Genomic DNA, 25,597 nt, shown 5'->3' with positions numbered 1-25,597 from the left:
GTTACCGCCTTGGCTATAACAGTGCCATCTATATAGCAGGTGAGAAAAAACAAATTCTACACAAATGAATGTCGTATTCCACGGTGACAGAAATTTCGTACGCAACTGATGTTTGTGTTAAGGTATTGCATGAGTTTATTTTGTCATCACTTTTTCCGTGTATGAAGGTTTCATTAATTTTTAGAGTACCATAGTTGATTCTATGTTGACATTCATGGTGCCCTACCAGATTGAAGATACTGCTGTTTCAGGATACCAGCTTCTGAAGAGAAACGTGTGGTGACAAGTATAGTTGTCGAAAACTCTCCTGCTGTTGTTGACTTCTTTGACAAGTGGTTCTAAGCATCAGGCAAAATGGTTTTAGCGGACTTAGGACGGAAAATAACGCATGCTTTGCGTTCGCTTAGCAATGCGACAATTATTAATGAGGAGGTATGTTGTTGGACATAGCAAACAGATGTTTGGAATGGAATGGTGCACCTTCAAATATTTTGCCTGAAGCCCCTTAAAATGAAAAGTTAGAGAATATCAAGGCGCTCATAAGAGTACGATCAAGTGTTTATTGTATTTGTATGTAATTTATTGGAGCAATGAGTGAAGTGTAACATGTGTAAGTGGAAGTTTGGCTACAGATCTGCTTCTAGGTATGAATGGATTGCCAATAAAGAGTCAATTAATTGAAATTGAAATGCAGTATTTACAATTAACTCGTGGAGTATAATCGTCATGTTAAAATAAATGATAGCCATACTTCAACATATCATATGTATTTTATCTTATTACATTCCTTGAATTAAATTGAATGAGTTAAAAAACATTTCGGCATCTCAAAATAGTGGTTCTCCCAATAATTTGAGCACTAATGGAGCATTTGATATGTGTGGTCTTAATATTTGTTTCGTATTTTACTAGGTTCTAAATGCTATGCTAAAAGAAATATGTGCGGCATTACTTGAGGCTGATGTCAACATACGCTTGGTGAAAAAACTTAGAGAAAATGTCAGGGCTGTTATTGACTTCGATGAGATGGCTGGTGGTTTAAACAAAAGGCGGATGATACAGAGTGCTGTGTTCAAGGAACTTGTCAAGGTAATACCATTAATTAGTACTAAGTATTGTTGACCGTTCTTCTATTTGTATATAAAATTGAGACTTCCTTCGAGAATTTTGACCTAAGATATGATAGGACCTAGGATGTTTGAATTGGTTTACTTAATTTTTCAAATCATCAGTTGGTGGATCCAGGAGTGAAAGCTTACCAGCCAGTGAAGGGAAGACCAAATGTTATAATGTTTGTAGGTCTTCAGGGATCTGGTAAAACTACTACTTGTACAAAACTGGCCTACTACTACCTCAAGAAGAATTGGAAGGCTTGCCTTGTTTGTGCTGATACATTTCGTGCTGGTGCCTATGACCAACTGAAACAGAATGCTACCAAAGCACGTATTCCCTTTTATGGAAGGTAAGGTATTTTATATTAAAGTGAAATTGGTATTGTATGACTTTATTTTTTAACTAGAATCTCCTAATTTCATTGGATCATTTCTTTTCCAATGCATATTTAGTGACTTCCCTAAATGTGCATAGTGAAGATAATTAGTTGGGTCTTTTGTGATAAACTCTCTATCATAGAAGAAAAACCTCCAGGTGCTTATATCAGTATCTTAATATCTCAACAAGGTCGCGAATGCATTTTGTCTTTAATGCTGCTCATTTACATTTATAATCACTCCCCACAAGTGGTAGGGCATGTGTCTATTCTAAAGAGTGAAATTAGGATGGTATGTTTTTACTACATAGGAGCATGTCATTAGATCAAGTTTCAAACATCATGGTTCTTCATTTGGTCAGAGATTGCATAAATTAGCAAAATGCCTATATTTGTGTCTTTTCTGAAATTATCAGTTCAATTTCCTGTTTTCACTAATTTCAGACTTAGCAAGTAAGTATGCAAAATATTGAATGTCCTTCAGGAGAAGAGATAAGGATTAGCTAAAAGTTTAAGAGTTACACATTTACATATGTATAATATAGTCGAATTTGTGATGCGGAGGAGGAAAACTATAGTTTTATTGGAAATGAATTTATGCATATATTTAGTAAACCTTTATGACAATGGTTACTCTGATGATGACCCACTTACTGTGCCCATTTTTATTGTGGATTTTCTCTAAATTTTGATGTGACTACTCTAAGTAATCTGCTCTAAGTCATTGATTCCCGCTTTTCATTGTTTTAAGAATTGATCTAATGAAATGTGTGGCGTTGACTAATGGGGTTTTCTAATAAATTTTTACGTACGGGATTCCTTATATGATGAACTGGTTATTGTAATAGTGTGTGTTTCACTGGCCATACCATTTAATGTTTCATTTGAATTAATATCATCATATTAGCAAATCACAAAGAAAGTATGAAAGACATCGCATTTCCAGAAATAAACTATCCCACTCCCCAAACTCAGTGAACTACCATACACCAAACCCTGCCTTCCCTTCCCAGTTGCCCTCTCTACACTCACATCCACACGATTCCTTGGGTTTCTTCCCCCTCATCCACTGCCTGAACCCACCCATCGATGTTATATACATGAGCATGACCATCTTGTAATCAGTCCAAATGATGCTACTGAGTAGCAAAACTATTCGGCAACAGTAAATTCTTTCTTTTGGTAAACTCGTTATCACTGTGACGAAACCATTTTCATTAAGTTCAATATTCCAAGCTTCACAAACAAAACTAGTATCCAACTTCTATTGTTATCGCCTTAAACATTCTATGTAAGAAACTTGAAAACCATCTGTTACATTCTTCCAAAATTGTAAACATTTTGAATAATGGAATATATGTTTTAATTTAAAGTCATTGGTAATATTTATACTCAAAATTTACTTGCTTAAATAAAGTGACTGCCATAAAAATCAACAGAGAGGGAATTATGCCACTTTCATAAATGCCTAGTGGCCTTTCTCCATGCTCTAATTTTTTCCTGTCATCTTTGTTCACAGTTACACGGAAGTTGATCCGGTTGTTATAGCTCAAGATGGTGTCGACATGTTCAAGAAAGAAGGTTTTGAAATCATCATTGTCGACACGAGTGGTCGTCACAAACAAGAGGAATCCTTATTTGAAGAAATGTTACAAGTTTCAAATGCAATTGTAAGTTGTATCTGTTAAACCATTGCCAAAAAGTCACACCAATATTATTATTCCGTCTGATTTAGCTGTTTCTGGAATAAGAATCCACCTGTGCCCTTAAGTTGGGTTTCTTATGTGTTTATTAGATCAAAGGATTACAGGAAAACGTCATTATTTCAGAATTGGAGGAACCAAAATAAACTAGACTTCAAATGTCCAGATTAGAATATGCCAATTCAAAAATTCCATATTTGGAATGTAATATTGTGAAACTATGAAATTCATCAGGGGAGGGAAGCTGAGTTTTTTTTTAATGAATTGTATCTCAAAAATGATTCTCAATTTACGTATCATACTAGCCATTTTTTCTCCAATAAATTAAATTCTGATCTGGCTATTGGGTAATTATCCATGTGTAACAAAATGAAATTTTAAGTATTTTGTATTTGAAATTGATGGTTTGAGGCTCTAGTTTGTCAAAATTCATGATCACTGAATTAATCAAATTGGTATTTTTTCTCACGAAAAAACGTAATAATACCACTGATTTAAATGCACAGGTGACATCATCAGGTATAAAATCATACATGACTGAGACATTGATGTAGTATGTAGCCACCTGTGTGTCAAAACAGGTAGTATTATGAAGTCTTTTGTCCAAAAAAATACCAAGTTTATCTATTCAGTGATTTTTTAATTTATTTGATAATAGAATCATGTATAGCAGTACCTCTCCAATTTAAAGTGGAAGATGTAATAACGTATGAATATATAAGAAAACAATGAATATTAAAAATTAACAACAGAAATAACAAAAGGAGAAAATTATTTTCATATCTAATTATGGAGAGATGGAAAGGAGCTAAGTCAGTGAATTTTTTCAAGGATGGCCTAAAAGCATCAATCTCATCCATTTAATAGAGGGGGAGACGTGAAAAAAAGTATGTTTAATTAGTGATAATCAAGGGGTGAGCATGTGGAGTAATGGTAGGTTGTGGAGGTATTCTGAAGTTGATGAGGGAGAGAGTATTCCAGGCCAGTCAATGAGAGAGTTAAGAGCACTGTGAATGAAGTCAGATTTTACCATTTGGTTGGAAAGGTTTAAGGTTGAAAGTGAAGAGAAAGGTGAACAAAAAACTTGGAATGCATTTTGGAATCAGAGCCCCGGTGTTCTACTATTTTTATGAAGAAATTAGTAATGTTGTTGAATGTAGCCAGTTTGGTAGATCTAAATATCCACCTGATGGTGAGCAGTAGGTTAAGACTGGTTGTGGAAAAATATGAGTGCAATGTTTGTGGATCACTTATTTCTATGAAGTGGTAGAGGAGGCTTAATTGAAACGTAACATCATGTTATACCGTTTGAATATGTCCGTTTAAATTAAGTTAAGAATCTGTTGAAACTCCTAGATATTGATTATTTACGATCAAGAGGGATGGAGTTAATAGTATATTTGAAGTTTACAGGGGATTTTTGCAATGAAAGTAGTAAAACTGCATTAACTTGTATTTCATATACGTTTCCATGCATTACATCATTCATTAATATTGTTTGAGGTATTCTACAGATTGTGTGAGTCGGAGACATTATAAATTTGCTTAAATATTAAACGATTGTTAGCGTAAAGAAAGGTATGGGCTTGTGGGGGTTCAATAAAGTAGGCAAGATAATCAATAAAAATATTGAAAAGGTATAGCCCTAGGATACTACCCTGAGGAACTCCAGATATTGCCGGTGACCAAGAGGATATGACACAAGAGAGTATTACCAGCTGGGATCTGTTAGTAAGGAACCTTGACAGCTGATCAAGAAGAGTACTGGTGAGGGAAAATTGTTGGCCGAGTTTATGGAGGAAGAAGGTGTGGCTGAGGGAGGTGAAAACTTTTCATAAGTCAAGAAAGATTGCATCTAGGTGCACATTTTTTGCTTTTGAAGTGATAGAATAGTGCTGAAAAAATACAAGGTTGTTCAGGTATGAAACCATGCTGATTGTTGGACAGTAAAGCAGATATAATAAAGACAGTTTAGAATTATTCTCTTGAAAACAGTAGAAAGAATATTAAGCAAGAAGTTGGGACATTAGTTAGAGACAACATTTTTTGGAATAGATTTACGAATTGGTATAATGTTTTCAATTTTCCACTGGCTTGGGAAATTGCCAAGGGAAAAACAGCAATTTGAATATTAGGCATATAGGTTAGGCAAGAGAGGATGCAGAACTATGGACAAATACAGAGCTATGGACTAAGGTCATCAGGCCAATGATTAAAATTTGGCATGAGAGAGTGAACACAAGTTATGGATAGTTTGGAAGGAGATGTGAGACATTCAGAAAAGAAATTAAGTGATAGAGTTGGCCATTTGATCCAGCAGCATTTTCATGAGAAACTTTATCTGGAATTTGTGAATGATTATGGCGTCAATTATCAAAATACCAGTATATTTTTGAGTCAGTAGTAATAGGTAAACATAGACCCTGTGTACATCCCTCTGTAGATTCGGGTAGTAGTATTTTTATTCCAATTCTGAGATATATCTAGGTGGAGGGTAGTGTTTCTGTGTAGGCTTCTTAAAGTGATGTCCGTTGGATTGCCTTAGAAATTTCTCCGTCAAGGTTGGGGTTTACTGGTGGATACTTCTACCAGTGTTGCTTCACAAGCAAAACCTGCTTGGGAACGTGTCACTCACTTCAGTGTTTGATGCTATAGGAAAACACAAGGTACTGAAACCATTTCTATTCAGTTGCCTTTATCATGTTTTATCACTGTACTACCTTGATCAAAAAGTTCCCGGAATAACCACCGTGTGGCGCTCCCATCGTTCCGATTTGAGTTCTGTTTTTTTTGTTAAATTGGTACATCTGTTGTTGATATTCCCTTTAAATCTTAGTGTCATAATTTGACTTTTGCAAAAGTTACGTAGCCAAGAGTACATCTATCTCTGTGTGTGTTGGCGATTTTTTACAATTGCAGAAATGGATTTAAATTTGCAACAACGAACTTGTATTAAATTTTGCGTAAAAAACGGATTTAGTGGCGCACGGACGTTGGAAATGTTGGAAAAGTGTTTCGGCAACGATTCTCTAAAAAAAACGGTCGTTTACCAGTGGCACGAGCGGTTCAGAAGTGGTCGTGAGTCAATCGAAGATGATGAACGCAGTGGCAGACCATCGACATCGAAAGTCGGTGAAAAAATTGATAAAGTAAAAGAAATGTTGGTCAATAACCGCAAATTAACCATCAGAGAAATAGCGGAGGACTTGAACATTGCCTATGGATCCGCCCAAGACATTGTGGTTAATGATTTGGGTTTCCGTCGTGTAGCAGCAAAGTTGGTGCCAAAAGACCTCAATTTCATGCAAAAAAGAGACCGTATTGACGTCGCAAAAGACATGATTTGCGAGGCTGAATCCGATCCCACATTCATCAAAAGGATCATTACTGGAGACGAGACGTGGGTTTATGAGTACGACACGCAATCCAGACATCAGGCAAGTGAATGGCGTTCACCAAATGAGCCGAGACCAAAAACACCACGTCGTTTTCAGTCAAAAGAGAAGGCAATGCTGACGGTTTTCATGGATTACAACGGTGTAGTGCATCATGAATTTTTGCCAGAAGGCCAGACAGTAAACAAAGAGTATTATTTGGGCGTTATGAGACGTTTGCGTGAAGCAATTCGCCGAAAGAGACCAGAAATGTGGGCAGAAAACTCGTGGATTTTGCACCAATGATAACGCACCGTCGCACAGTGCTATCATTATTCGTAATTTTTTGACGAAAAATGCAACAAATACCATCCAACAGCCACCGAATTCACCTGATTTGGCTCCCTGTGACTTCTTTCTGTTCAATCGAGTTAAAAAACCATTACGGGGAACGCGTTTTAGCAGCCGAGAGGAAGTAATGGAAAAATCGCAGGAAGCACTGATGGACATACCGAAAACCGAATATAAAAAATGTTTCGAGGATTGGATCAAGCGCTGGCATAAGTGTGTTGCAGTCGATGGGGATTACTTTGAAGGGGACAATATAGATTTAGATGAATAAACTTGTATTTTTAATTTTCTGAATAAATTCCGGGAAATTTTTGATCAAGGTAGTATAGCAATATTGTTTTTTTTTGTCTGCAATTCTTCGCTTCAATCAAGATGATCTTTCTTTATCAATTACAGAAAGGCACTCTCAGTTAAGGCAGCTCTGTATGTTGCCCTTTCATATTTACTTTAAGTGTTCTCAGAGTTTAGATTTACAAATCTCATTGAATTGCCATGAAGTTCATGTTAATATTTTCAGTTTTAATATGCATTGTTAATTGATTTTTCCATGTATTGATTTGAAAATTCTCTTTATTCTCATTGATTGGCCACAGGTACTTTTGTTAGTATCATGTAGGTTTGCATAGACTGATTTTGAAATATCAGTTTGCATTTTTTAGATTATTAGTGGCCTGAAGAGTAATATTTAGAGTAAAAAATGTTGTATTATAAAATTTTGGTCTATATTATATTCTGTTTAATTTTTTTTCAGAGACCAGATAATTCAATATTCGTAATGGATGCAACAATTGGTCAGGCTTGTGAGTCGCAAGCTCGTGCATTTAAGGAGAAAGTTGATATTGGTTCAGTCATTATTACAAAATTAGATGGCCACGCCAAGGGTGGAGGTGCTCTCAGTGCGTAAGTGTATTTTAGTAAATTTTCATGAAATTTTGCCATAGAAGGATTATCTTTGATTCTATATCAACCATTATTATTATCACAGATTTTTCATTACAAAATTATTTTTTAGCAGCCTTTCAAGGTTTCTTCTTTTCTGCCAATTCCTGATTTCCTTGTTCATTTTGTGTTTTGGCATCTCCCATTCTTGGTCAACGTCTATAATATTTTCCTTCTCTGGTTACTACCCTCACAGCCTTATAAATATTACCAGGGTACCCAATTATTTTGTAAAATCCAGAGAAATTTGTTTTTTAGCAAATGTAATAAAGAAATTGGAAAATAAGCCAAAATTTTAAAAATGTTGGGAAAATTTCAGGGATTCCAAATGAGAGAATTAGGGTTTTGTTGTGAGATAATTGTATCTTTAGCTTTGGTGGTCATGAGTGCTAGTGCTCTATGGTAGTTTTGTTTAACTTTGTAGCCCAGTACCCAGTTACAATCTGCCAATGCATGGAGTATACTTGAACAGCCATCATAGTGTTTGATTTTCTATTTTCTGTAGAGTACAGGCCTCATTCAAAGTTATTCAATTGGTTTTGTTTGTCCAGTTTGTCTTATATTGACAGAGCAATAAGTTTTGTGTGCCAAATTTAGTGGTGTAGGGACATTATGTCAGAGTACGAGTAAACTAACTTTGCAGCGTTAAGTTGAATTTTTATTGTTCATATCTATCGTTCCAGGTAACTTGTAACAAACAAAAGCCTTGCTATCAAACCATTCTTGTAAACAATACAAAATCATGTGGAAAATGCAGATTGAGTTCATTTACTCTTACCCTGAAGGATTTCTACAATATTTTGCCTGATGCTGTCCTGAAATTACATTAAATTGTTTGAGGATGCTGGATATCTGATCAAAGCTGATCTATTCAGTAAATGTCATTTTATCTTAAATAAAAAAGGAAATTCCAGTTGTGGTTAACTTAAGACATTTATGGATCTGAAATTAGGTGTAGATGCACCTAAGAGTATAAGTACTGCTTATAAACTCTTTCGCACCATTCTTTATGTTAATGCAGCAAAATCTTCATTCCTCGACCAGTCTTCCAATGGCTTACCTTTCTCAGTCTTGTTGTAGACTGAAGAAGTGAGTGATGGAGTACACAACAAATAATAATAATTATTGGTAGTCTACTGTTTATGGTAGGTTTTGGATGAATAAAATAATATCATTACTACATTAACCAGATACATCCAAACAGACACAACCTGATGTTACAAACTATGCTAAAATGTTCTTCAATTCTGTTCAATTCACCCCTTACCATCTTCCCCATACGTGCATTTTAAATACTTCTAACCACACGTATCATCTAGCTTCAAGGATCGTGTTTCTACCCTAGACAAAACCACTGCATATGAATTTTTTACTATTCTTTTCTAGGCATCCTTACTAAATGTTCCTGTCATCAGTTTATTCCTTGTAAAATCATCTTTGCCTATTGCAGTTGTTCTTCTTGTAGCTTTGCTACTTAGACCACCTTGGTCCAAGACACTTCAAAGATACATAAACTTGTACCTGCTCTAGTTTTTTCACTCTTATTTAATGTCACAATTAGCTTTTCTAGCTTTCAAAAACCTCCTGACCATTGTTTTTCCCCCATTGATTCTCTTCCAAGTATATCTTGGTTTTGGATTCTCTTCCAAGTATATCTTCCGAGCACACTGGTTTTCTAATACACTCAGCAATGGCTGTAGCCCTTTGGGTGACTGGCTAACTAAACCTTGATAATCTGCATTTCTTACTGATTTGATGTATTCTCCACCTACTGTCATTTCTATCTCCATTTCATTCCATGCTACTTTTATTATTTCCTCTAGATATGATTCCTCCAAACTACTCCTCTCTTCTCCAATACGTTCATTAATGTTACCTAATTTACTTCATATGTGCCTTCGCGATATCTATGAAACAAACAAATGCATCCTGATTGTATTCTATGTTCTTCTCCATTAGTGACCCCGTTATTGCAATGGCAACACACATGCCTCTGCCCTTTGTGAACCCAAACTGATCATCACTGACACATCACTCACATTTACCCTGCTCTCCATCCTCTTATTGATGATTCTAAGTTCCACATTAGCTATATGCGAAATCAAACTTATTATTCTATAGTCCTCACCTATGGTTACTCTTTCCTTTTTTGGGATAGGAATTAACATTGTTGTGATGAAATTTTCTTGCCAAATTCCACCATCATAAATGCTAAGAATCAGCCCATAGCTCTTTCATCCCTCTCTTCCTTAATTCTTAAGCAGTTCCACTTTAATTTTATCTATCCTCACTGACATATTTGATTTCAATTCCCTTAATGCCCTTTCTATCTTACCATCAAGTATTCTTGGACCTAAGGTATCCCCATGTACATTATTTTTTTATGTATCACTTTGTCAGTCTAATTGCTATGATTAATATATTATAATAATTACTATAATTACCTTACTTGTATGAATTCTTTCCCACATACTCATGTACATGTACTTTCATTCATTCTTGCTTAAAATTCCTCCCTCATCTCTTCACTTCTCATCATTTTGCCTCATTTTCCTCCTCACAGTAGTGTGCATGGCTTTTCTCTCCTTACTTCCTGATGGTTCTTTTACCTTTCTGTATGGCACACCCATTTCTCCCTTCTTTCGCAAAACCTTCACATCCTCACACTTCTTCTTCTTCTACATTTCTTCTTTCAGCCTGATTGTTTCTCACCTCAATTTCTTATTTATCTTTTTGTGCTTGCTGCTACATAAGTTTATTTTTACATTCTTCCATTTATATTTCTCATCTATAATCCTTGTTAGTTCAATAATGAGGTACCTCGAGAGCCAAGATTTATTGATTAATAACCAACATGGGTTCCGTAAAGGTAGATCCTGCGAAACTCAACTCGCACTCTTTGTTCATGATATAATGCATTCCAGTGAAAGTAATATTCCAGTTGATGCGATACTTCTAGATTTGAAAAAACCTTTTGATAAAGTCCCTCATTGCAAGTTACTTGCAAAGTTGGAAACTTATGGAATACACGGGAGTGTTATATGCTGGATAAGACAATTTTTAAAAAATCTTGTTCAAACAGTCGTCCTGGATGGTGTATCATCCGATACTGTTAAGGTCACGTCGGGTGTACCACAGGGAATTGTCATAGGCCCCCTCTTGTTTCTTATTTACATAAATGACCTCAGCACCGTGGTTAATAGCAGGCTCCGTCTTTTTGCTGACGATGTGGTGATTTATGGGGACATTCGAAGTCGCGATGACAGAGTCACGTTAGCTAATGACCTAAATGCAATCCAGACTTGGTGCGATACATGGCAATTGGAAATAAATTTAAAAAAAGCATAGTAATACATTTTTGGGAAAAGAGTAACACCCCCCATTTAGTTACAAAGTATAACAAACAGCAATCGTGAGGGTAGATTCCTTGAAATACTTGGGTGTAACAATTACTCACGATCTGTCCTGGGGAAAGCACATACGGGAAATATGCGGTCGTGCCAATAAAAAATTGGGATTTGTAAAAAGAGTGCTGGGTAAATGTGATGAAAAAGTGAAGGAACGATGTTTTCTTGCCCTAATCAGGCCCCACCTAAAGTATGCTGCCAGTGTATGGGATCCTCAAGATATAAATTTGATTTCGGAATTGGATCGAGTTCAGCGGAGGGGGGCTGCATTTGTCAAAATTTGTTATGACCAACGCAGTAGCGTAACTACTTTGCTAGAAAATTTAGGTTGGTATTGCCTTACACAGCGGCGTTTACAATATAGATTACACTTATTAAAAAAATTTAAAGATGGGTCCTTTTCTGATGACATCAAGAACATAATGCGAACCCCAACGTATTACGGGCAGAGGGATCACGAATATAAGATTAGAGAGATTGACTGCAAGACTGACAGGTTTAAATGGTCATTTTTTCCAAGAACAATGAGAGACCAGAATGCTTGTAATCGAAATCCCCCAGGAGCGGGCTCGACATAATAAGTATTAACCTACAAGGTAGCAACTGCGCATGGTTATACAATTATATTTATATATTTTTTTGCAGGTGCCCCTTACCTTTCCCCATCCATTTGAAAAACCCTAACCCCCTAATCCCTTACCCTTTCCTCCTGGTGCTGGTCCCCCTGCCACACACCTTTTTGGTGGCTTGCAGGGTATTGATGTAGATGAAGATGTAAAATGTGCCCTAACCAGTAGAATGCCTGTAATAATAATAATCAATCACTCACTCAATGTTTACCATACTTCTCCTATCTTCTTTTTCAATATTATTGCCACATCTCCCTGGCTTTCTTCCCCTCTGCCGTATATTAATGTATATAAATATCGCCTCAGTAATCCCTGGTATCCCTCCATCTCACCTCACACAGCCCTAAATTATCCATATTTTAGCTCTCCATCTTTTGCTTTATATTTACATGTAATTGTATGAGGTGACAGTTTTGGAAGACTTGCCCCTGCCACTACCAGGCACAGCATATTGCTTCTTTGGGCTGCATTTTTAGTGCCAGGACTCATTTCTATATTTGTGTTCATCATAATTTATGGGGTAAATAATTGAGTTGGATTCCTGTTGCCTTCCTCAACAGTGTTTTTTGCGTGACCCGATTACGCAAATGGCTGTCCCACAGAGGTTAAATGCCTATTGCTGCCATGTCACCGAGGAACAGACAATGGACAGTCAACCATTTGTCTGGCTCAAACCCTTTAACCTAACTGGCATTGGTGACCTTATCAGGAGCCTTTGTCATTGCTCCTGCTATCATAGTTCTAGGGGTCAAGTCATTGGCAAGGGAGAACAAATAATAAGCAATAAATATTTATATCACATTGTTTATTAATGAGATTTGTAAAATGAGGTTGTTTTAATGCAAATGAAAGAAAATTTGAATTTCACTTGCCCATGATTATATAAAAATATATTTACAAAAATCAGATAATCTGTAAAAGCATGGCTGGTGTTTCTTTAGAAAAAATGTATAAATTCAATTCAAAAATCTAATTCAGTTAACAGTTCTTTAGAGTTATGCCAACAAATTTGCAGTCCTTAAATAACCTGCCAAATAGCAGTGTTTACATCTTTCGACAACTGCTAGCAGTCTGTGCTCATGATGAATAATGTTTCAATGTCAACTGCTTACATTTCCATTTGCACTAGAAATTCTACTGCTCTTGTCAGACAAACTCAAATTTTTTCCAGCTGTTTTCTCTTACTAAATTAATTACAAGCATATGCCTAGTTCAGGCACTTAGATTTTTTTAGGGTTTAGAGAATAAAATATGTAGAAGACCATATAAATAAATATACCTTGGAGTTCAATATTCAGTGGTATTATTGCAAATTTTTGCAGCATTTACAGAGGTTTATTCACTGACCTTATATGATTTAACTATGGATAAATGGAGAGCTTTCTTATGGATGTTCATTCTGTTAATTCTTATTGTATTAAAATTTTGTTATTTCTGTCCTTCAGGGTTGCTGCTACCCAGAGTCCTATCATTTTTATTGGAACAGGAGAGCACATAGATGACTTAGAGCCCTTCAAGACCAAACCATTTGTGTCCAAGTTGTTGGGAATGGGAGATATTGAAGGCTTGATAGATAGAGTTTCTGAGCTCCGCTTGGATGAAAATGAGGAGCTAATGGAGAAAATTCGTCATGGTCAATTCACCCTTCGTGATATGTATGAGCAATTCCAGAACATTATGAAGATGGGGCCATTTTCCCAAATAATGGTAAGTTAGTGTTTGGTGAGAATTAAGTACACATATGAGTATTGTTTTTGTACAGGATTTATTGGAAAAGAGACTTAAAAATCATTTGAAACTTTCAACCTTTATCTCCCTCTCTTGATACATTATGCTATTTTCAATTTTTCATCAACTAAAGGTTAAGGTAGCCGACATTTCTAATATGGTAAAGAATTTTATTAATTTTTCATGAAATATATCTTCATATTCTTTGAAATGATGACATAATGCTGTAATTGGAATGCACCATGACGCCCAGAGCCCTCAGTATGTGATATCCTGAGATTTCTTTGCTTTACAAGTGTGAATTGAGGAAGGTAATAAGGAACTTATACGTCTATAGTTTTTGGATGCATACATTGTTTTATAATATGTAGTGAATCAGGGCAGGAGACATAAGTCATAAAACTCTTTTATTAACATGTACTAAGCTTCCTGTATTTGGAAATCAGGATTCTGTAGTATCAGTTTTACACAGTTACTGCTATCGGAATTTTATCAGAACATCTAATTTCTTGGAGCGCCATACGATATACTACCTTGATCAAAAAGTTCCCGGAATAACCACCGTGTGGCGCTCCCATCGTTCCGATTTGAGTTCTGTTTTTTTTTGTTAAATTGGTACATCTGTTGTTGATATTCCCTTTAAATCTTAGTGTCATAACTTGACATTTGCAAAAGTTACGTAGCCAAGAGTACATCTATCTCTGTGTGTGTTGGCGATTTTTTACAATTTCAGAAATGGATTTAAATTTGCAACAACGAACTTGTATTAAATTTTGCGTAAAAAACGGATTTAGTGGCGCACGGACGTTGGAAATGTTGGAAAAGTGTTTCGGCAACGATTCTCTAAAAAAAACGGTCGTTTACCAGTGGCACGAGCAGTTCAGAAGTGGTCGTGAGTCAATCGAAGATGATGAACGCAGTGGCAGACCATCGACATCGAAAGTCGGTGAAAAAATTGATAAAGTAAAAGAAATGTTGGTCAATAACCGCAAATTAACCATCAGAGGAATAGCGGAGGACTTGAACATTGCCTATGGATCCGCCCAAGACATTGTGGTTAATGATTTGGGTTTCCGTCGTGTAGCAGCAAAGTTGGTTCCAAAAGACCTCAATTTCATGCAAAAAAGAGACCGTGTTGACGTCGCAAAAGACATGATTTGCGAGGCTGAATCCGATCCCACATTCATCAAAAGGATCATTACTGGAGACGAGACGTGGGTTTATGAGTACGACACGCAATCCAGACATCAGGCAAGTGAATGGCGTTCACCAAATGAGCCGAGACCAAAAAAACCACGTCGTTTTCAGTCAAAAAAGAAGGCAATGCTGACGGTTTTCATGGATTACAACGGTGTAGTGCATCATGAATTTTTGCCAGAAGGCCAGACAGTAAACAAAGAGTATTATTTGGGCGTTATGAGACGTTTGCGTGAAGCAATTCGCCGAAAGAGACCAGAAATGTGGGCAGAAAACTCGTGGATTTTGCACCATGATAACGCACCGTCGCACAGTGCTATCATTATTCGTAATTTTTTGACGAAAAATGCAACAAATACCATCCAACAGCCACCGAATTCACCTGATTTGGCTCCCTGTGACTTCTTTCTGTTCAATCGAGTTAAAAAACCATTACGGGGAACGCGTTTTAGCAGCCGAGAGGAAGTAATGGAAAAATCGCAGGAAGCACTGATGGACATACCGAAAACCGACCGTAACTTTTGCAAATGTCAAGTTATGACACTAAGATTTAAAGGGAATATCAAAAACAGATGTACCAATTTAACAAAAAAAACAGAACTCAAATCGGAACGATGGGAGCGCCACACGGTGGTTATTCCGGGAACTTTTTGATCAAGGTAGTACATCATTTTTGGTGTCCTGTACTCATTTCAATGTGCCATATCCATTTCTACTTCAAATATCACTGACTTCTTGTGTGTAATTGATCGAATAAAATATGTGTTAGGCATACTATGTGAGTAAAAAATCTCTTTCTTTCCAATCTTGAGCATTTGTGTTGGATGTAATCTTCCATGAATATGGGTAAACTTCATGCACCTGTATTGTACTTTTTTTGGCATTTTCTGGCCTATATTTGTTACAGCAAATGGTAATGCAGTTTACTTCATAGTCTTTGATGCCATTAATATTTTTCTCTTAGGTCGCATGTAAATGGTGACTTTTAAGTTGAATTTTTCAAGATTTGCTCAAAATATCTCATGTAGATTTTGTTACTGTTTATTTCTAGGGAATGATTCCAGGTTTTAGCCAAGATTTCATGACCAAGGGAAGTGAACAGGAATCGATGGCCCGCCTCAAGAGATTAATGACAATTATGGACAGTATGAATGATGGAGGTGAGAACTCGTGGAATGTTAAAAAAATAGAAACTCCGTGTTTTCTGGGTTTACTCATTTTGGATTTTCATTCTCTGGCCAAAATATGAAAGCTGCAATTTTTGTGCAACATAAATCCCATAAACTATTAAACATCCTACAAACGCTGAGCATTCATCTCAGTTCCATAAGAAAGGAAACTTGAGGGGATTGAGATGGTGAGGTGGTTAATATACTGGATTCCCACCCATAGGGTCTGTGTTCGAATCCTGGAGGTGGCAGATCTTTTTCATTGGTATTCCAATCCCTTCTTGAGGTGTTTTGTGGAGAGCACTTTAAGTGAGTACCCAGTCCGTCGGATGGGACGTTAAACTGTGAACCCCTTGCCACCTCTCCTTCAGAGTAGGCTAATGCCCATGTTGGGTTCCTGTCTACCTTTCCTCCATTCCCTTCCATCCATATTGGTGCAGATGACCTCAGCTGTTGGTTGCCTCCCCTAAAGCTGCCACTAGGAAACTTGATGGGCTCGCGCTGAACTCATGAAAGATCTAATGATTATTTTTAAAGTTCATCAAATTTTTCAGTGTATATGTGATCAAAGGTGGATTGCAATACCATTTTCAGTGGGTATTGAAAGTGTATCCTATCCTTTTATTGTAATTTTAAATGATTCTTGATAATGATTAGTGTTTTCTGATTCATAATTTTGATAAGAGGTACTAATTTAGGAAGAGATGGAGGTGCCCATAAGAAGTGCCTGGATGCTAGAAACATTAACGGTTATGTACTGTATTGTATTTGCAGACATATGCATTCCCTAATCATAAACTATAGCCAAATTTTCTTTCGTATAATGATAATTATCTTATGCTGAAAAAGTGATCATTTCATCATGATCAGATCTTATGTGGTGATGTGAATTTATGGATTATAAATTTACTATTTAGTTAAGTAATGCTAATGTATGTAAAATTTTGCATGTGTTTTGTGAACCATTACTTCGTGTATTAATTGCAGAGCTTGACAACCGTGATGGAGCAAAACTGTTCAGCAAACAGGGAGGGCGAGTGGTGCGCGTGGCCCGTGGTGCTGGTGTTACTGAGAGGGAAGTCAAGGATCTACTTTCTCAATACACTAAATTTGCAGCTGTTGTCAAAAAGATGGGTGGCATTAAGGGTCTTTTCAAGGGTGAGTGATTCAGTTGATCCCCATTTTCATTTTTAAGAGATGTTAATTGTTAAAGTGTTAAATTTGCAATTTTAGCATCAGAGGTATGAGGTTTTAATGCATTCAAAAAATTTTTCCCATAAAAATTTTTAATTTAAAAATTTTAATGTATTTGAAACATCAGAGCTGAATAGGGATCTCAGAATGACTATTCATGAAATCTTAAACTTCATAATTCAGTTTGACATGCTGCACATAGGCTACTTTGATGTGTTGACTATTCAGTGAAGTTCCCTCTATCATTTTTGGGTTTCAAGATTAATCTATCAAAATTTTGAAAGAGTAGGCATACATTAACCAATCCCAGAATTCAGTTTCTGAATTCCATCGTTAAATTTAAAAAAATTATTGATGTCTATATAATATGCATGGCAGTGTATGTTTCACATTAAAATTGAATGCCTGCAAGAGAATGTGCTGAATTTATTTGCTGATATTCAACTGGTAATTTGACTTTGGAATATCATGCTTCTGGTAAGATATTGTGTGAACTTTTTTAGATGATATACTGTGTAAATTCACCATGTTCTTCACCTTTAGGTTGTTATCAGATTTCATTGCTACAGTGTGTCCCTCTTGCTATCTTCTGTCATATTTTGCTTCCTATGTGGATAATGACAAAGCAAAGAAATACCCCAGTATTTTTGGATTTTTTGGGGGCGTAGAGATAGTCTTATTGCATGAGGTACAAGGTCATTCATGGTACAGTTAAGAGGTTACAAATGACATAGCAGCTTATTCTGTGATATTAGCTCATGTTTTTAATGCAGTTCATAAAATTTTTGGTGAATTATTATAAAAAGTATTTCACAGAAGAGAAGTATCACCACACATCTGGTGCTGTAAATATATTCTGTAGAGTCTTCAAACTCCCCATCTCCATGGGCCTATTAAAAATATTCTCACTCTTGTTTTGATGTAGGCAGTAAATTCCAAGTTCCATATTATTATTATTACTTTTTATTTGCCCAGAGATCACAATACAAAAATACCAGGTGGGTGGTGTATGTACGTGTGATGCAAGGCACGTCAAAAAGGAGGAAAGACAAAGGCTCAATTAAGATACATGAAAAAGAAGTGGTGCTCATGGTTACATTAATATTTGGCTCAAACCGATGAACATTGGCTGTAACATGCACATGAAATCTCAAATTCAGAAAAATCATTGATCACCAACATGAATCGGACCATGACCATTGCTATAAACTAAGAGTAAGAACTTACTGGTCGGGAATATAGTTGGGATATTCATCAACTGAGTAGAACATATTACACTGTAGATATCTTTTTTAATTTATGCGCGAATGCAGCAGTTCCCTTGATACTTGTGGGTAGTTTGTTGTATAATCTGATGCCCATTTCATTGGGTCCTAATTTCAATGCTTTAGTTCTTATATTCCCATAATGGATGTCGTACCTTCCTCTGGTGTAATGATGATGATAGGCAGAGTTAAGAAAATAGTTGCCAATGTTATTTTTTATGCACCGAACTAAAAATATAATATATATGCCTGGGAGTGGTAGCAAATTTAATTCATGGAAAATAGGCCTTGATGGAGCATTGTGAGGTTTCCTGGTGATGATTCCAATAGCTTTTTATTGTATTTTAAAGATGGTTTGAAAAATAGCAGCTGATCCCCATTATATTGTACTACAGGTTATATTTGAAAGTAAGATTATTTAAGCATTATCTTATTATTATTTCTCAGGTGGGGATATGGCAAAGAATGTGAACCAGGCTCAGATGGCGAAACTAAACCAGCAAATGGCGAAAATGATGGATCCAAGAGTATTGAATCAAATGGGTAAGTATGCTACACAATTAATCTCATTTTTATTTTGTTCCTAGGGGATTGAGATGGTACGGGGGCTAACGTACTGGCTTCCCACCCAGAGGGCCCGGGTTCAAATCCCGGCGGTGTTCAATATTTTCCAGAGGTATCTCGATCCCTGCTTGAGGTGCTTTTTGGAGGGCACTTCGAGTGAGTACGCCGTCCATCGGATGAGACGTTAAGCTGTGGACCCCTTGGCGCCTTTTGTAAAGAGTAGGCTAATGCCAACACTGGGTTTCTCTCCACCCTTCATCCTTTCCTGTCCATCACCTTTGGTGCAAATGACCTCGGCTGTCGGTCACCTCCCCTACATACTACTAATTTTGTTCCATAAAAAAATGCCAGAAATTCACTTGAGATGCATATGTGTTTGTCAAAGCTGGGCATATGTGGGTATCTTTCTGAATATTTCAGTTATGCCATTCCTTTGCATAGGCCATTACCATTCCACCTAAATCTCCTGCTCCCAAAACTCCTGACATCTCAGGAATGCCACTTTTCATCACATGTATTTACTTTTGACACTATTTGCACACTAGGAAAGATAGTAGTTTAGGCAGTTCATGTTTAAATTTGGCAGGATTCTGTGAGGCACTGGCTCACGTAGCAATTATTTTAATAGAATTCTTTCAATTTTTTCTGGCTGAACATTGTGGAAATCCATATTTTATTAGGTACAACTAGTTCAATGCAATGGTCAAAACTAATTGTACCTAAGTAGGTAATTAGGCCATATAGTCTGAATAGACTTAAGGCTCAGGCTAGGATACCACAAGGCATGCAATTAATTCAGTTCAATTCAAACTCAAATGCCTGACAAGTTGATATTCGATTCCAACTCTCAGATTAATTTCCAAGAAGCAGTGGGAGGATTGGGTACAAATCCGTCTCCCAAAAAGTGGATGAGTTTTTCTCAGAGAACGACCTTATATAATCATGTAAAAGTGCTTAGCAGGTGTTTGAATATATTTTGGTTGTGCAAGGTTATCTTTTGCTGATTTGAAAACTCTATAATATCGAGTTTCTCACTGTCCAACGCTAACAGCCAAATGGTGGTTGAAATGGGGTTGATGCAGGTGGTTTCTTCTTCATCTTCTGTGAATAGGTAGAATAAAATGTGAGGGCACCAACCCACAGGAATAGTAATGATCTCTTTATCATCTTGGTGTTCATTTATTAAAGACAATAATTGTCAGCCATTGATGTCAAAGTTTAAAAATGAGTAAAAGTCTTTTCTGGCATAAATTTAGAAAAATTATGGAATTCTATTGCGGTTTAAAGAAGGGAGAATCATGAAATATTTTATACTAAAGTGGAAGGTTGGCATTGCTGGGATTGAGAACTACCACTTTTATTTTCTTTCTGCTTCTCTCGGTCGCTGTTGGTTCCATTGTCTCATCTTGACTGCAAATCGTCTTCAGTTACTAAGCCAGATTCAGCCACTCCTTTTACACGGAGACATGATTTAAGGGATTGAATTGGGCACAGGACTCAATGGAGTAGGCAAATTCCAAAGAAACTGCGGGAGATGCCGCAACAGTAACTTTTAACGGAGTCATCCGCTAATGTGCATTTCAATGCAACAATTTCAGAGTGTAAAAATCATTCGCCTTGACTGGGATCCCAGTCAAGGCGAATGATTTTTACACTCTGAAACTGTTGAGTAGGCAAATTTCCAAGGGTAAAATGAGCCATCTCTTACGACAGTTTTCGATATGGTTTATTTTATCATTATTATTTTTTAAATATTCTATTTATTATATTTAGACTGTTATAGGTGAACATTATTTTCCCCTTTGGACTTGGTCCAAGAAGGTTCCGAGGGACATATGCACCATGCACATATGTGCTCAAGTACCAATGAACAAGAGACGAGGGTTGAGGATAGCAATGAAACATTTGGATGGATTTTCAGGGTGGTGAAGGGAACAGAAATTCTTAAGTACTCAAGATTCAGTGGAATGAGGATAGGAGGGAGAGCTTTGCCCTACATGCTTTTTGCCGTGGAACCACCAATTGATTTTTTAGCATGTTTATCAATCAGTCAGCTTTTTAAGCTTAATCTGTAGACAAAGGATTATTGCCCAATACAAGGCAGGCCATAGGTTGCTAACCTGGGGGTGGTTGACAATTTTTATTGCATTGTCATGCCTCTAAATGTCTGTACTGGTTTTCCCAATTGTAGCAATTTGGACATTCTTTTTGTTCACAGGTGGTGTCACTGGTTTGCAGAACATGATGAGGCAGCTACAACAAGGAACGGGAGGGTTAAGTAATCTAATGGGAATGGGGAAACCATAGCCGTGCTAATTGGAACTTGAAAATCATCGATTACGTTAAAGGAGCCCCATCAAAGCAAAGGCCTGCAAAGTGCCAGTGTTATTTCTTTTGGTGCTTCCCGTGGCCAAGTGGCTTCATTTAAGTGTCATCATTTTCACCGTATATTTCTACACAAGTGAGACTCCGAAGGAGATTGAAAGACTTTATAAAAGGTGAAGAGGACTGTTTGTTTCTATAGCCTCACCACAGGCTTTTCATGGGCTAGTGTTTTTGATACCAACTGCAGCATGCGTTTGTAATGTGTGGCATTTTGGATATTGTTTAGAGGCAAATACTTGACCATTTAAACGATTGAGACTCCAATTTTTCAAGGTGACTTCTAGAAATCATTATTTTGATTCACTTGGATCATCTATCTCCATTCCGTCAAATTATTGGGGAACATGTTTATTTTCACTGTTTAAGTTTTTGAATGGAGTCTGGAAGATCATGTTCAAAGAAATAAAAAGTAAACCCAAGTGAGCATAAATGTAAAAATATGTAAATAAATATTTCTTGATGAGGAAAGAATTTTGGTTGAATCTATCTAATGTATGCTGCCCCGTCACTTTTTCATTCCTACTTTACCTAATTTATGGAAAAATTAGTCACTTATTTAAAATGTCAGGTAATGAGTAATCATTAATTGACATTTTAAGTAAAAGTGATCTTGATATGTATCCCTACTACATAGGCTGAATGCTGGAAAAACATCGGAAAACCACAAAGCAGTTAAGTGAAAGAGATTCTGTTAATTCTAATCATTTTGCTGTTTTCTTCTTACAACAGCTGTGTGTGATATCTATCACGGCTGTATTCTTGAATGTGTCTTCTGTTATTGATCTGCATATTATTAAATTTTGATTGATGGTTAGTCATATACGAGGGTGGTCTGAAAAGTTTCCGACCTGACGAAGATACAAGACATTTTTCTGAAATTTTCTGAGTCAGAAACTTTTCAGACCACCCATGCAGCTCTTAAAAAATATATCCCCACATTTTTATCATGTTTTTAACTTTCAACAGGGAGTACCTTATAATTAATAAGAAGTGGTAATTTGAATATGTATAGCTATAACGACACTTGTTCTCTCAGCCTCCTAAATAGAGCTGATAGGTACTCAGAAATTGAGGATGATTTTTGAAACAAGGAGGTTCATATGAGGAGAGAAAAATATGGTAAAAAGGACCTGTAAATTTACAATGTTGACCTGGAAAAGTTTTGGAATTCTTTTTGTTAGTCTCAGGATTCATCCTGAATTAGTGAGGTACCTTGATTAATGATTTAGAAAGACTAAAGAACTTGCCATTCATTAATCATTTAATCCATGCCATTCATTGGTCATTTAACCCATGCCAACTTAAACTGACCAGCTAAGGAGGGTCACCTGTCAACCTAAATGTCATCTCTTTAAGTTCATTCGCAGGCAAGGGTTTTAGTTTAATATGGATTGCCGATGCCAAGACCTTTCAGGATCCCAGGTGCAGACTGATAACCACAGATGTCCATATAGCAAAATAAAAATAATCTGAACCAATGAAAATAAAGAGTTCCGGTTTGGGTGTAAGGCCGAAGGGAAGCATTTAGTCTTCTTGGGCATGTTCTGAAAGAGTTTCTGCTTTCCAGTAATTATTGTTGAAACCAATACTCAACGGCGTAAGACTAAATGAACTTATTATGTTGACCGAAATCCCTTGCATATTAAATCGTCAAATAGTTTTTGAATAGTGCTAATGGGGGATGCAGGGTCCGAATTGTCAGGGCTGGGAAGAGGAGTAAGGCCATGGTGTAAATTATCACCGTGGTGAAAGTCTGTTAAAAGTTCATTAAATCAGTTAAATATGCAGATGATCAAGCCTTAGTCGGCCAAGGGATTGCAATCATTGATGAGCCAATTTAAAAATCAGTGTGGTGGGTATGGGATAAATGTAAACAAAACAAAAGTTTTGTGTTTTTCAGGGATGAGAAAGCCTACGTTAAAATATGAGTCCATAAACTGTAGATGTGGAGAGGTCTGCCTTACTGGGTGGCAGATGGTCTGCATAAAACATAGACATTAAGGAAGCATTGCAGCCATCTCAGACCCCTTGAAATTAATGTTGAATGTTAGGGATCACAGCAATATTCGTTGTGCCAGATTTTGGAGACCATCCTTGCTCCCTCCCCTGCGCCTGCACTATTGAAGTAAACATACACGAGTGATTTTTTTTCTGGATTCTGACAATCAATTTCTAGATGATATTTCAAGAGGAGGTGGCAGGTGATAAATGGGACATGCAGTAACTATGCTAAGAAACAACTCATCAAAAATTTGGTACTGAGGGTAATTTTTTGTTGGATGGGAACATGGTCACTGAAGCAGGGTGATGGGCGTCATTTGGAGAACTTTGTAATGTTGATGTGGAGAGGGACAGAAAATGCAGATTGGATTGAAAGGAAAACAAATGGAAAGTGCTCGGGGCATGGCAGGGTAGGAGAGTGCATTTTTGGGAGCAATTAAAAATCTGGAAAGATTGAATCTGGTGTGGAGAATTTTTATTGGCGTGGGGATGTTGAAGAAGTGCAGAAAGATACAAGAGAAGAAAATAAACTCCCTAGATTTTGCATTTTCTGTGGTCCACGCCACCTTTCTCGACTTAAGAGAGATGAAGGAATATATAGAAGAACTCTATGGTAAAGAACTGAGGCCAACATGGCTGGACAGAGAAAGAGAGCATGATGTAGAGGAAGATAAATTAGGTCCAGGCATACTTGGCGATGAGATAGAAAGGGCAATAAGGGAGATGAAATCAAATAAGGCCATGAGGGTAGGCAAAATTCCTGCAGAACTACTAAAAGTTTTGGGAAAATGTGGGAGAAATAGTTAATATGGAGTAATTTGTAGCATTTATGAGAAATACATCTGGGTGGCAGACTTAGTGAGATAAGTATAAGTTTCTATTCTGAAAAAGATATAGGCTACATCATGTGAGGACTGCAGAGCATTAGTTTGATTTCCCATGCAGCGAAAGTGGTTCTCAGGATCATCAACAAGAGTAGGGCAAAAGATTTGTGAGGGGAAACTCAGTTTGGGTTTAGGAAGGGGGGAGTCACGCGGGATGCCATTGCAGTAATGAGATCACTATTCGAGAGGAATATAGAACACAATCAGGACGTATTCGCTTGTTTCGTAGATTTTGAAAAGGCGTTTGATGGAGCAAATGGGGAAAAACTGATCAGTGTATTGCAGAAAATAGGAATATATTGGAGGGACAGGAGGCTAATCTGCAACCTGTTCAAGTCTCAGCCTGCTAAGGTGCAAGTGGGGAATGGAGAGTTCGGATGGGCACTGTTAGGCAGGGATGTCCATTATCATCGGTGCTGTTCAACACATATGTGGGGAATTGATTAAATAGGCATAGGAAGAACTGGAGGTAGGAATGAATGCTTTAGGGGAATACGTAAAATCAGTTAGTTTTGCTGATGACTAAGCTGTAATTTGTCAGTCAGCCAAGTGGTCGCAAGCATTGCTGAGTGAATTGGAAATTCAATGCGATAAATATGGAATGAAAATCAATATAAATAAAAAAAAGTTATACAATTTTCTAGGAAGAGAAAGGCTAAGCTTAAAATTGAAATAGGAAGGCAAAAACTAAAGCAGATGGAAGTTTACGTATCTTGGAAGTGTTTACGGACGAACATGATCAAAGTAATTGGTACGTAAGCAGAAGAATTGCACTAGGCATAGAGGCTTTCACGAGGAGGATAGGGGGATCGAGATGGTGCGGGGGCTAACGTACTGGCTTCCCACCCTGAGGGCGCGGGTTCAAATCCCGGCGGTGTTGAATATTTTTCAGAGGTATCTCGATCCCTACTTGAGGTGCTTTGTGGAGGGCACTTTGAGTGAGTACGCCGTCCGTCGGATGGGACGTTAAGCCGCGGACCCCTTGGCGCCTTTCGTAAAGAGAAGGCTAATGCCGACGCCGGGTTTCTCTCCACCCTTCATCCTTTCCTGTCCTTCCCATATGGCGCAAATGACCTTAGCTGTCGGTCGCCTCCCCTCAAAACTACTACTACGAGGAGGATAGAATCGATGATTGAGAAGATGTATATGAATGTTCAGAAAAGGTTTTCTATAACTTGGACATGTAGCGTGCTTATGTACAGCGCGGCTACATGGCCATTGAAGCAGGATGATAAGTTCAACAGATTCAGGCGAGATGTAGTGGAAGTTCGTCATTACGAGAAACAAATTTGCATTTCTCCACAGATGTATTGTAATG

The 25,597-nt window shown here is 37.1% G+C and overlaps 1 protein-coding gene across 3 annotated transcripts; it reads left to right on the top strand.

Annotated features, from left to right (window-relative positions):
* Window positions 1-62: 62 nt before the first annotated feature.
* On the top strand, window positions 63-21,854 carry Srp54k (signal recognition particle 54k). 3 transcript variants are annotated; one of them, XM_071598770.1, is made up of 11 exons: window positions 63-122; window positions 252-432; window positions 913-1,089; window positions 1,233-1,462; window positions 3,009-3,159; window positions 7,669-7,817; window positions 13,338-13,599; window positions 15,869-15,977; window positions 16,974-17,144; window positions 18,893-18,988; window positions 21,228-21,854. In XM_071598770.1, exons 2-11 carry the CDS (start codon window positions 355-357, stop codon window positions 21,314-21,316), a joined length of 1,512 nt encoding a protein of 503 aa, XP_071454871.1. In that variant the 5' UTR covers window positions 63-122; window positions 252-354; the 3' UTR covers window positions 21,317-21,854. The 3 variants fall into 3 exon arrangements, with proteins under 3 accessions (XP_071454871.1, XP_071454872.1, XP_071454870.1); XM_071598771.1 differs by having other exon boundaries at window positions 95-122; window positions 230-432; XM_071598769.1 differs by lacking the exon at window positions 63-122 and having other exon boundaries at window positions 129-432.
* Window positions 21,855-25,597: the final 3,743 nt, after the last annotated feature.

The sequence above is a fragment of the Hetaerina americana genome, unplaced genomic scaffold, assembly GCF_022747635.1.
Source record: "Hetaerina americana unplaced genomic scaffold, ioHetAmer1.1.p SCAF_10, whole genome shotgun sequence".
NCBI classification, from domain to species: Eukaryota; Metazoa; Arthropoda; class Insecta; order Odonata; family Calopterygidae; genus Hetaerina; species Hetaerina americana.
This window is presented reverse-complemented; position numbering and strand designations above follow the sequence as displayed.